General features: G+C 41.5%; 1 protein-coding gene and 1 long non-coding RNA gene across 2 annotated transcripts; both read right to left on the bottom strand.

Annotated features, from left to right (window-relative positions):
• Positions 1–782: 782 nt before the first annotated feature.
• Positions 783–3,826, bottom strand: LOC311257299 (uncharacterized protein). The gene is made up of 9 exons (XM_084352842.1): positions 3,802–3,826; positions 2,812–2,923; positions 2,638–2,661; positions 2,332–2,541; positions 2,102–2,193; positions 1,898–2,002; positions 1,490–1,686; positions 1,272–1,328; positions 783–895 (listed from the first exon to the last, which is right to left on the bottom strand). Exons 2-9 carry the CDS (start codon positions 2,861–2,863, stop codon positions 784–786), a joined length of 849 nt encoding a protein of 282 aa, XP_084208968.1. The 5' UTR covers positions 2,864–2,923; positions 3,802–3,826; the 3' UTR covers position 783.
• A 100-nt stretch (positions 3,827–3,926) lies between these two features.
• On the bottom strand, positions 3,927–4,821 carry LOC311257352. The gene is made up of 4 exons (XR_014622610.1): positions 4,765–4,821; positions 4,481–4,556; positions 4,314–4,379; positions 3,927–4,176 (listed from the first exon to the last, which is right to left on the bottom strand). It is a non-coding gene; the product is annotated as an uncharacterized lncRNA (long non-coding RNA).
• Between the last annotated feature and the right edge of the window lie 8,455 nt (positions 4,822–13,276).

Raw genomic sequence — 13,276 nt, 5'->3', positions numbered from 1 at the left:
ACACGAAGTAGAATCAGAATAAAAATAACATCAAATAAAATCACAACATCCCTTTGAGGATTAATAAAGTTATTCTTATTGTTCTCATTGTTTTTGTTTCAGGATTTGGAATGGACTCTGGAAGGAGTGGTACACATGGAGGAAACTTCAGAGGAGGAGTATGTGCCTCAGCCTGCCCCAGACTCTGATGAGTCATGGGAAAGTGCGAGACCAGGGGGTAAAGGCAAAGGCGGGAGAGGAAAAGGAAGAGGTCACTCTGAAGGTCGAGGAAAGACACGCTCAAGGGGTGAAGGTAGCAGGTCGCGGTCCAGCACTTCTTCCAGAGCATGAATGTGATATGAATGAGTGGAAGAGCACACAGACTTGAAATATGAATCTAGCAATGTAAACATTATCTTGATCAATTTCTAGACGGCTTTACAACATCTGAGCCAGGAGGAGAGGGATGTCATTCTCCAGTCAGTGGTGACCCGCCTACCAGGGGTGATGCTGGACATCCTGGAGTTCCGGCAACAAACACCAGGACCACATGTTCCAGACAGAGGTCAGCCTGCGTGGTGCACCTGCCTGAACTGCAGACGCATGCCAACCCAAAGGAGAACTTGTGCTGTCGGCAGGCTCCGGACCAGTGTCTGAGCAGGAGTGCCCACCTGGAGATGTACTGTCTGGATGAGGGTACACTGCGTCTGGTTAGGATGACGTGGAATGACATCTTTGCTCTGGAGGACAGCCAAGATGTGGGCACCGATAACAGAGAGTTTCGGTTTGCTGCCTACCGCCAATTTACAATCTGGCAGCATGGGCGTCTGGGAAGAGGGAACCGGAGGCCGAAACCGAGCTGCTGCATTCTTCACATCCGAGCCAAATTCCCTGACCCTTTTGCGAACTACACAGGCTACAAAGAAGCTCCATTTAGGGTGCCAGGCTGAAATTTTCAACTGTTTTGTTTACAACCACAATACCTCAAAAAATAACATCCAAAAATAAAAACTATTTATGTACAATATATATTTTAATATTTATTTTCAAAGTTTACAGTGAAAAGGAATTATTTTTTTTAATTTGCATTATGTACATAGTTTTATTTTGGGAGGGGGGGACAATAGAGGTAAAAGAGTTAGACCAAATAAAATCTGCAAGGATTCCATTCTCTTGGGCATAGGGCTCGCTTGAAACATCTCTTTTCATTTGTATGGGACCAGGATAACTCAATAATTTCAACTGTTCTTTATAACAAAACAAGTGAATTAATCAAATCAAAATCAAATTACCTTTTTCCAGCATATGTGAGAATGCAATTCTGGAAACTCTCAAGTTCTGAAGTTGACCTGTAATGTAAAGCAAAGCTAAAACTTTTGAAGAATATTTTTGTGATTCCCTGTTGTGCTACCTTGTAATGCGTCAGGTTTCATATTGATACTATAGCTGTTCTGCTAATGAAAAGAATGGAAAAGATATTCTGACAGACAAGACAATGTTATTAATTTACCGAAAGGTCAGATACTTGGCGACATCCTTCAACCAGCGTCTGTTGAACATGACTCGTTGAAGAGCCTCATGTGGTGCAGACCCTGGCACCATGAGCTCTTTATCATGGGTCGCCTCATCAAGTGGTCCATGGTCACATTTGCCACGGGTCCATTCATGCTTCCCTGTGACATGATAAAGCACCCCCATCCACATATCCTATAACAAAATACAATTTTGAGAAGAAAAACATTTGTCATGTGACAGAAACACTCCTCAACCACCAGAAGCAAGTAGGGTAGCAATCATAGGAAAATAGAAAAACAATTATTTCAACATGGATTGTTGTTGTGTTGTCACAATGATGTCAACAGAGAGAGAAAACACTTCCCTGATATACTGTATTGTCTTATGTAATAACACTACTTACATTGAACATATCACGATGTTCGGCTTTCTGGCAAATGTACCAAAATTGGTTGATGATGTCCCTCAGCCACACAAGTAGGATGGAATGACCCTTTACAATCCCAGCCTGTGAACCAAAAAAGGAAAAATGACAACAACAAAAAATCTTTTTTCAGTGTTATTCACAAAAAGTATAAACAGTAGCATCCACTTATAGTATATTTACCGCATGAAGTTTCTTGGTCAAATTTTTTGCTGCATGCCATACATCCAAAGAACGCAGTACACCTTTGTCTTTGTATCTCCCTTTCTTAGGGTCTGGAATAAACAAAGACGTAGTAAGGCTTGTTCATAATATTTGATTATTACATCGTTATTACTTTGGCTATTGTTATTCAGAGATGAGAAGTACCAGTCGTGCAAGTGTCTAATAATTTTTGTAATAAATATACTCACCCATCAGTGCTGCAATCTGCATGTGTGCGTCTGTGACAATCTCTGTGATGTTCAGGTCCTCCAAAAGGCTGTCAAACGTCTGTATGAAGGCATGCTTCTCCATGATCACACTGTTACGGCTGGTTTGTCTCTTGTCCACAGTGACGACACTGATGATGTCCTTAGACTCATTTTCCATAGTGGTGTAAGTGCAGTACTGGGCGGTGTGGCCTGTAGATATAAATGTGTTGTTATCACATGAAAAACATTTTTGCTTGCAGCAAATGTGTTTACACAGATCAGAGATTTGATAAATAGAAGACTTACCTGGGGAGTCCATCCTTCCATCAGCTGAAATAGATAAAGCAAGCATATTATGACCTTTGCAGCTGAAACTAGGGCCATTACATGTCCTGGAAGTGTATTAGCATTTATTTTTTACTTTAGATATACACTCATGTTACACAGACATATGTTGAATAGAGTAATAGCTTGCAATACCTGGGAAACAATCGTTTCTGTTTGTGGCGACCATGAAGTCCCCTCCTTGCATTGAATACTTCAGGACAGGCTGGCTGTTCCACTTCCACAGTTTATGCCCATGAATGCAAAACTAGAAAAGAAAGAAAACACAAGATTCACTTTAGTCCATAAAATCAAATAATCATGTTTTCATTTCAAATTTGTACAGATATAAAGTAATTCAATTCCTTGTGCACTTACTATGTGACGGTGCAGTAATACACAGTAGCAAATATGTATTATAAGGAAATACAATATGTAAAGGCATCAGTTTATTTTGATTCCCATCTGTAGTGACTAGTCCTTTCCTTTGTTCACTACTGGATGCTGATTGTTTTGTTTTGACGTGTACTCGAGCAATAAACCAACGAAAACTTCCTTTGCGTTTGAAATAATAATCGTCATTTAATTTCTTAATGAAGCCACATACTTTTCATTTATCAACATAAAGAAATTGACAGAAAAATCGCTCAAGCACAGTCGAAAACTGTTTGCTCCTCCATTCATCAACAACACCTGGGCAACACCACTGAGTAACCTAAAGTAACCTGCCTGACCCCCGCCAACATCTACTCTTCACTGGGTCCCCAAACTGATATGTGCAGGTCAGTATTGAAAGAGTTGGGTGATTTGTAGCAGGACAATTACCAATAAGTGTTATTTGCAAATCTAATCTGATGTCTATATAAGCAGCAGCTCATTGTTTATTGGGGTCCGGCAGCCAGATGACATTCATATTTAGAAGCTTATCTGCCAAGTAAATCCAAAGTCAGATCTCAAGCTCAAACTCAAATTTCTTTGTAGGCTACATTCTAGCTCTTTGTGATCCTCTGTAAATTCTGAGACTTCCAGGGCCCCATTTTTCCTTTATTTGTCATTCAAAGATTAACCTGACCAGTGTAAACTCTGTGTTCTGTGTTTAATTTTGTGTAGAGAACAAAATTGGTAACATTTGGAATGTCAACTCACCCATTCGATAATGGTAGCACTTCCCCTTTTCTGGAATTTGACCCGAAACGGTGGAGTGGCATCACATCCTGTACCCGTCTCGCCGTCCCTATAATGACATTTCTTGATGGGAAGCTGGAGGAAATTGACCATTCTTGCCAAGCTGCTGTTGAAGGCGATACATGCAGGCTGGTCAACTAGGTCATCTTCAACGGAGACCTGCTCTGGACCGGGGAAGGAGGGCACATCATTGTCTTTCTCCTCATCTGACTCAGGGTTTTCAGGGTCTTCATCTGTTTCATCATCGCGGTTTTGAATGTCAACGACAGATTCATCAAGCCCAACAATGGGTAGAGCATCAATCGCACTCTGTAAACCACCAGCAGCTCTGTGTGACTGGATAAAAATGTGTATACAGATGAAACTCATTACCAACAGGACTGTTGGTAATAACAGTCGTCCCCCCCCCCCCGCAAAAAAAGCTTGAGGAAACAAACAGATTATCGTAGTATGTACTACAGAGAGATACATACCGTACACAGATAGGTGGCACGTAATCACTGTCAGTTGGATTTGAACCATTTACATCCAGTTCAATTCTGTAATCGAAAAACAAAAACAAAAAGATAAATATAAATGTGTAATGAAGTAGACATTGTAGATTACAAGATGTGGAGATTCGTAGAAGTTTTCAACTCACACAACTGTTGAGGAAGCTGTTTGCTTGTTCCTCATCTACTATAACAGCATCCATTGCAAGTTCCATGGATTTGAAACTAAAGACAACACAAGTATGTATGTTATACGTAAAGACTAGTACTGGTACCTCTACTACAAAGCAAATATGGAGCAAAATCCATCTCCCCTAAAATCACTCAGCAATTCCATGCTTCTATTAATAATACAAATCTGCCCTGCCTTTAAAAACAGGATTATAAATTTAAAAAATCTAAATGTACTATAAAATGTGTCATGAACATTTACCTTTCTTCCAAAGGATCCAAAGCTTGGTCCTCAGCCATTGCCTCAACTCCAGCCATTAGAATATCTTCCCTGTCAAGATAATCAAATCAAATCAAATCAAATTTTATTTGTATAGCCCAAATTCACAAATCACAGTTTGCCTCAGAGGGCTTTACAATCTGTACAGAGATGACACCCTCTGTCCTTCGACCCTCGATTCGAGTGAGGAAAAACTTGCCCCAAAAAAGGCCCTTTTAACAGGGAAAAAATGCGGAAGAAACCTCAGGGAGAGCCACAGAGGAGGGATCCCTCTCCCAGGACGGACAGACGTGCAATAGATGTCGCATGTACAGAGCAGATCAACGAGATCACAATGTATTCAATTATAAGCGATGGTTGACAGGAGTGAAAGTACACAAAGATGTATTACAGCAATAATGATGAAATGCACATGGAAATGTGATTACTAGTGATAACAGTAGTAATGATCAATGGCAAGGATGGTATGTAGCAATGCAGTACGATAATAGTAGTGGAAAGTATGTAACAGAGATGTGACTAATATTAGCGACAGTAGTGGTGGGTGTCAGGCAGGGTCATGGCAGTAGGTGCATCCACGATCAGGCAGGGCCATAGCAGTAGGCGCATCCACGATCAGGCAGGGCCATAGCAGTGGGCGCATCCACGATCAGGCAGGGCCATAGCAGTGGGCGCATCCACGATCCACGACCCGGGCGCGGCCAGGATCCAAGGGAGCCTGTAGGACTAGAAAGCACAAGGACTCCGGGGAAGAAGCAAGTCAGTGACATGCAGAGATGGGGCATGTATACAGGCATAATGTATACAGATGGAGAGGAGAGGAGAGGGGAGGAGAGAGAAGCTCAGTGTGTCATTGTCCCCCGGACTAGGCCTATAGCAGCATAACTAAGAGCTGGTCAGCCCTAACTATAAGCTCTATCGAAGAGGAAGGTCTTAAGTCTACTCTTAAAGGTAGAGAGGGTGTCCGCCTCCCGGACCAAAACAGGAAGATGGTTCCACAGAAGAGGAGCTTGATAACTGAAGGCTCTGGCTCCCATTCTACTTTTGGAGACTTTAGGAACTACAAGTAATCCTGCGTTCTGGGAGCGTAATGCTCTAGTTGGGTGATAGGGTAATATGAGCTCCTGGAGATATGATGGTGCCTGACCATTAACAGCTTTGTAAGTGAGGAGAAGGATTTTAAACTCTATTCTTGATTTTACAGGGAGCCAGTGCAGAGAGGCCAGTACAGGAGTAATATGATCTCTTTTCTTAGTTCCTGTCAGTACACGTGCTGCAGCATTCTGGACCAGCTGGAGACTCTTTAGAGACTTGTTAGGGCAGCCTGATAATAGAGAATTACAATAGTCCAGTCTGGAAGTAACAAATGCATGGACTAGCTTTTCTGCGTCTTTTTGAGACAGGATGGGCCTGATTTTTGCAATGTTACGTAGATGAAAAAATGCAGACCTTGAAATTTGTTTTATGTGGGAGTTGAAGGACATATCTTGATCAAAGATAACTCCCAGATTCCTGACGGTGGTGCTGGAGGCCAAGTTAATGCCATCCAAACTCGCTATATCATTAGATAATGCATCTCTAAGGTGTTTAGGACCAAGTACTATAACTTCGGTTTTATCTGAGTTTAACAGCAGAAAATTGCAGGTCATCCAGGTCTTGATGTCCTTGAGACATGCATGGAGTTTAGTAAGCTGATTAGTTTCATTTGGCTTTATTGATAGGTATAACTGTGTATCATCTGCATAACAATGAAAGTTTATGGAGTGTTTCCGAATTATATTTCCTAGAGGGAGCATATATAAGGTGAATAGTATGGGTCCAAGCACGGAGCCTTGAGGAACACCATGACTAACCTTGGTATACAGGGATGACTCATCATTAACATGTACAAACTGAAATCGATCCGATAAATAGGACTTAAACCAGTTTAATGCGGGTCCTTTAATGCCAATTAAGTGTTCCAGTCTCTGTAGTAGAATGTGATGATCAATGGTATCAAATGCAGCACTAAGATCTAGTAAGACCAGGACAGAGACAAGTCCTTTGTCAGAAGCGATTAGGAGGTCATTTGTAACTTTCACCAGTGCCGTCTCTGTGCTATGATGTGCTCTAAAACCTGATTGAAAATCCTCATATAAACTATTTTTATGAAGAAAGTCACATAGCTGGTTGGCGACTGCTTTCTCAAGGATCTTGGAGAGGAAAGGGAGGTTGGATATAGGTCTATAGTTGGCTAAAGTTTCTGGATCAAGATTAGGCTTTTTAAGGAGCGGTCTAATTACAGCTAGTTTAAAGGATTGTGGTACGTATCCTGTTAATAGAGACAGGTTGATCATTTCTAGTAAAGATGTGCTAATTAAAGGTAAAGTTTCTTTCAGCAGCCTAGTTGGGATGGGGTCTAGGAGACAAGTTGTTGGTCTAGATGAAGAAACCATCGAAGTTAGTTGGTGGAGGTCAATGGGAGAGAAGCAGTCTAAATATAAGTCAGAATTTAGAACTGTTTCTGAGGTTCCTGTGTTTAAAGATACAATAGTGCCAGTTGAGGGCAAGCGATGATGGATTTTGTCTCTAATAGTTAAAATTTTATCATTGAAGAAGCTCATGAAGTCATTACTACTGAGCGTTGTAGGAATACATGGTTCAGTAGAGCTGTGACTTTCTGTCAGCCTGGCTACAGTGCTGAAAAGAAACCTGGTGTTGTTTTTGTTTTCCTCTATTAATGACGAGTAATAGCTTGCTCTGGCATTGCGGAGGGCCTTCCTATATGTTTTAAGGCTATCTTTCCAGGCTAAGCGGGATTCTTCCAAGTTGGTGGAACGCCATTTCCTTTCAAATTTCCGTGATGTTTGCTTCAATTTGCGGGTATCCGAGTTATACCAGGGTGCTAACCTCCTGTGCTTTATAGGTTTCCTTTTCAGGGGGGCAATAGAGTCCAGCGTTGTTCGCAATGAGCCTGCAGTGCTATCAACAAGATGATCGATTTGTGAGGAACTGAGGTTAGTGGAGGAGTCCTCTATTATATTGAGACATGGCATTGAGTTTAGTGCCAGCGGTATAATTTCCTTAAATTTAGCTACAGCACTATTAGATAGACATCTAGTGAAGGAGTTTTTGCCTAATGGTGTGTAGTCCAGTAATAGAACTTCAAAAGTTATTAAGTGATGGTCTGATAAAAGAGGATTCTGTGGAGAAACTGCTAGATTTTCAATCTCGATACCATAAGCTAGAACAAGGTCAAGGGTGTGGTCAAAACAGTGAGTTGGTTTATGTACACACTGAGAGAAGCCAATAGATTCTAATAATGAGATAAATGCAGTACTAAGGCTATCATTAACGACATCCACATGAATATTAAAATCACCTACAATAATTACTTTATCTGATTTGAGGACTAGACTTGATAAAAACTCAGAGAATTCAGATAAAAATTCTGAGTAAGGACCAGGTGCTCGATACACTACAACAAATAGAACTGGCTGTAAAGTTTTCCACGTTGGATGTGAAAGACTCAGAACAAGGCTTTCAAATGAGTTATAATTTAATTTAGGTTTAGGAATGATTGACAGACTTAAGTCATAAATAGCTGCAACACCACCTCCTCGGCCGGAGCCTCGAGGAATGTGAGTATTAATGTGACTGGGTGGAGTGGATTCATTCAGGCTGACATATTCTTCAGGATGCAGCCAAGTTTCAGTAAGACAGAATAAATCAATATTACAATCTGAAATTAAGTCATTTACTAGTACAGCTTTCGATGACAGGGATCTGATATTTAGGAGTCCGCATTTAATTCTCTTGTCTTGTTTTGAGATTGCAGAGTTGCTGTTAATTTTTATTAGATTTTCATGCACAACTCCTCTTCTGTGGACTTTTGATTTGATTAATTTAATTAATTTAGGTGGTCGGGGGGCAGACACAGTCTCAATGAAGTTTTGGGTGTGCAACTGATCTAATGGAAGCTCAGAGAAGCGTAAGACTGCAGCTCTGCCTCCTGGTCTCAACTCTGGGTTGTCAGGCTGGTTGTTGGCTAATGAAATGGGTTAAATTTCTAGAGATGAGAGCCGCTCCGTCCAAAGTGGGATGGATGCCGTCTCTCCTAATGAGACCAGGTTTTCCCCAGAAAGTCCGCCAATTATCAACAAAGCCCACATCGTTTGCTGGACACCACCTCGACAGCCAGCGGTTGAATGATGACATGCGGCTGAACATGTCATCACTGGTTAGGTTTGGCAGGGGCCCAGAGAAAACTACGGAGTCCGACATTGTTTTGGCATAGTTACACACCGACTCAACATTAATCTTAGTGACTTCCGACTGGCGTAGCCGGGAGTCATTACCGCCGACATGTATTATGATCTTACTATATTTACGTTTAGCTTTAGCCAGCAGTTTCAAATTTGATTCGATGTCGCCCGCTCTGGCCCCTGGGATGCATTTCACTATGGTCGCTGGTGCCGCTAACTTCACGTTTCGTACTATGGAGCTGCCAATAACCAGAGTTTGTTTCTCAGCGGGTGTGTCGCTGAGTGGGGAAAATTTGTTTGAAACGTGAAGCGGTTGGTGGTGTAACGTGGGCTTTGGTTTGGTATTATGCTTCCTTCGTTCAGTCACCCAGCCGCCCTGCTGTCCCGGCTGCTCGGGAGTTGCCGAGGGACGGCTAGCTGAAGCTACGGTTGCTCGGTCCGCACTAGCTAAGTGGCTAGCTGCAGCAGTTACAGTCGGAGTTTCCATGCTGCGGAGCCGAGCCTCCAACTCACTGAGCCTCGCCTCCAACACTACAAATAAACTACACTTAATACATGTACCAGTATCACTAAGGGAGGCAGAGGTGTAACTGAACATCTGGCACACTGAGCAAGAGAAAAGAGGAGAGCGAGAGGGAGAGAGAGAAGCCATCGCTAGCTGATAGTGGCTAAGCTAGGACACGATAGATTAGCCAGCAGAGCTAAGAGAGCTACAAACAGCAGCAAGCCCGGCGACCAAGCTATAAACACAGAGTATTGTTGAATGCCTTAGTGGACCAGCAAGTGCCCGATCACAAGCGGGATCTCGGTCGCTGCAGAAAGGAATACAACAATAATCTGCTTGGACGAGCCGGAGCAGCACAGTTACGCTATCAGTCAGTAACACAACAACAGGAAATGACGCAATGACGCAACACGCTTACCGTAGTACGTAGCAGGTCAACATTGTCACCAGTGTAATCAGTGGTGTGTGTGTGTAGTTGTAAAGTGTGGCTAAATACATAATTATAATGTGTAATGTAATGTCAGCACTTCATGTTATTTTATATTATAATATTGTTCAATGTTTTGTCTATATTCTGAAAAGATTGAAATTCCTAATGACTAAAACTTAGAAAGTGAAAACATACTAACCCCTCAGACACTGGTTCAATTGGTGATAATCTATGAGAGATTTTAGCAGCTGTTCGCTTGCTGGGTGTTGATGTTCTCATCTCCTTACTTCCCCGAGTAGCTGCTTCAGGAGTTTGCTTCTTCTGGTAGCTGGAAATAAGCAATATTTTAAAAAGTTACAGTCTGAGTCAGCAAGCATATGTCAACAAGCTGGCCGTGACTTTGCTACCTTGGTCTCTTTTCTGTTTGGCCAGAACAACTATGACCATATCATTTTTGCCTGCAACAATAATAATCAAAACACGTGTCTCAGTCGTTCGGTAATGTTGTGTGTCACTTTTAGAAACAATTGGTTCTGCTATACATACAACGCAATGTATGATATCTGAAACAATCTTGTGTGGAAGGTACAACACAAGTCAAATTTAGAAGAATAAATGCTAGTTGAGACCACTCTTTTCACCCACCACACCCCCCAAAGGACTCAACCACACAAACTTTTCACAAGCAAGGTCGTAATAATAATGATAATAATAATATCAATTTATATAGCACCACCTGAGCTTGTTTATATGCGATTGTGCACTTCACGTTTAGCTCTAAACTGCCTTTTATATATAAAAGGGACATATTTCTAACTATTCGGTTTCAGACTAACCTTGGAAAGCGCGCAGTCTGTAACTATTCATTGTTACACAGCGTTAGGTCACCTAACGTACGAGGTAGCGCTAGCTACAAAATGTAACTCTGTCCACCGCAGCTAATGATACTTTGTAGTTATGTGACCTAACGTACAAAGCAGCGCTAGCTGCAAAATGTAACTTTGTCCACTGCAGCTAACGCTACTTTGTACGTTATGTCACATAACATACAAAGTAGCGTTAGCTGCAAACATGTAACTAACTCTAACTTAGGTCACTCCGAGTCCTCGGTTACCTCATATGATTTTCAAATCAAGCTCTAAACATTACCTGTAATGTTTTCTTACCTGGTTACTAGGAAATGAGCCATGTCAGCATCCGTTTTCAGACCCAACTCCAGTTGTAGCTGCCTCCATGACTCAAGTGCGTAACCAATGTATATTCGGGTACCAGCCCGGCTTTGTTCGTAACTTTGTTTCGAGTAACGAGATGCTGCCGATAAAACCTTCTTTTTCTTCCTTGGCTTACTTTTTATTGGAATCTGTGTGGCGGTCGGTCGTTTGCTGGCCGCGGCAGACTCCATTACGACCCGGGTCACCACACTCCTCTTCTTCCTCCAAGTCGAAACTTAGTATCGAATACCGTCGAGGACGCGCATTCAGCGTCAGCTGACGTCACGTCTGCAGGACTGCGCGGGAAATTCGGGCCCGAATTGCAGTACATTATGCAGCACACAGCCGGTTCAAGGCAATGGAGAGATACGTGGGTGGGCTCATCCTTTTTGGTTTTGAACGCTTCATCACCCATTAGCATTAAAAAACTTAAAATGCATGTTTATTTTTTCACAAATCCTGCCCCAAGTTCCCTTAAATGTATTTGTAAAATCTGACATGTTTATCATTTATAGAATGTTGTATTCTTCAATAAACTTGGAGTAAATTGTGAAATCAGTTGAAGTAGTTTGTTCAAACAGCTTTTTGGAGGTAAGATGCGCTTTAGACAGGGAAGTACACAGGACACAAGCAAGCATTGGGGCCTGAGAGCAGAGGGGCTGTCACTTTTACTTTGGTGCTGACATGACTGCTCACTTTAATAAAAGGCATTTCTAGTACAATAACCTCACAACTGAAAACTATGAAACGTCTAAATACTTGGGTAGGAATGAAGGATTAAAAATAGAATACTAGAAAAAATGCAATTCCTGCGAAAATACAGTGTAAATGCTGACGGCTGAAGTGATTTCGGAAATCTGCTGAATGTACTGGAAAATGCTTGCCGGAAATGCATAAAACTATACGAATGAATGGTCAAGGATTTTAATAGCTGAACGGTTTCTCTAGCTGAACATAAAGCTGAATATTTGAAAAAGCTGAAAAGGCAGAAAGCTGAATATTTGAAAAAGCTGAAAAGGTTTTATGAGCTGAAAAGTAATTGGCTGAAAGAGCTTAAAAAGCTGAACAGTTTGATAGCTAAACAGTTTCTCTAGCTGCACATTTGCTGGAGCAGAACCAAAGTTGAAAATGTCCCCATAAGAATGAATGGGAAAACACCTCCCAAACTCCTGCAGGTCTAGGAAAGTGTAATGGTAATGGCCAAAATATTATACAGTGAGTTACAGGAGACATTGCTGAACCCTGTGATGTGTTTTTTTTATTTCTGTAGAGTGAAAAATGAGGGTGCTAGAGCGAGAGACAAAACAGGTACCGTCTCCTCTAAACCAGAACTTTAGGCTCAAAATTAACATTGCGGCTTATGGGGCAGTTGCTGGAGTGCTTGTCGCTCCAGGGCTTCTACAGCCAAAAGTCCTACATCTGAAATAAGACCATCAGCTGAGAGCCAACAAGATTTCCTACATTTCTATGTATATATTGTCTATGTGAAGTAAAATATGTGGGATCCAAATCAAGCTGAAGATCATTTTTTCTCAAGCTTTTCCAGCTGCTCTCATGCTCAAGACGAGCTAAAAATCCTTAAAACTAAAACTGTGATGATTTCAAAACTGTAAAAGATTTTAAAAAGCTAAATACATGCCTAATAGTTCAAAGTCTTGTAACTTGGAGAAAGTTGGAATGGTGTCTGTAGCTCAAAGTATGAGGGACAAGAAGAGGTTTAAAGTGGATGAGTTTTGAAGAGGATTTGAAGAAAAAGCTGAAAAGTACAAGGCTGAAAGAGCTTAAAAAGCTGAACATTTTGATAACTGAACAGTTTCTCTATCTGTGAACGTACAGTGGGGCAAAAAAGCAGTATTTAGTCAGCCACCAATTGTGCAAGTTCTCCCACTTAAAAAGATGAGAGAGGCCTGTAATTTTCAACATAGGTACACTTCAACTATGAGAGACAGAATGGGGGGAAAGAATCCAGAAAATCACATTGTAGGATTTTTAATGAATTAATTGGTAAATTCCTCGGTAAAATAAGTATTTGGTCACCTACAAACAAGCAAGATTTCTGGCTCTCACAGGCCTTTAACTTCTTTAAGAGGCTCGTCTGTCCTCC

Source organism: Pagrus pagrus (genome assembly GCF_965226575.1).
Source record: "Pagrus pagrus genome assembly, chromosome: 5".
Lineage (NCBI taxonomy): Eukaryota > Metazoa > Chordata > Actinopteri > Spariformes > Sparidae > Pagrus > Pagrus pagrus.
This window is presented reverse-complemented; position numbering and strand designations above follow the sequence as displayed.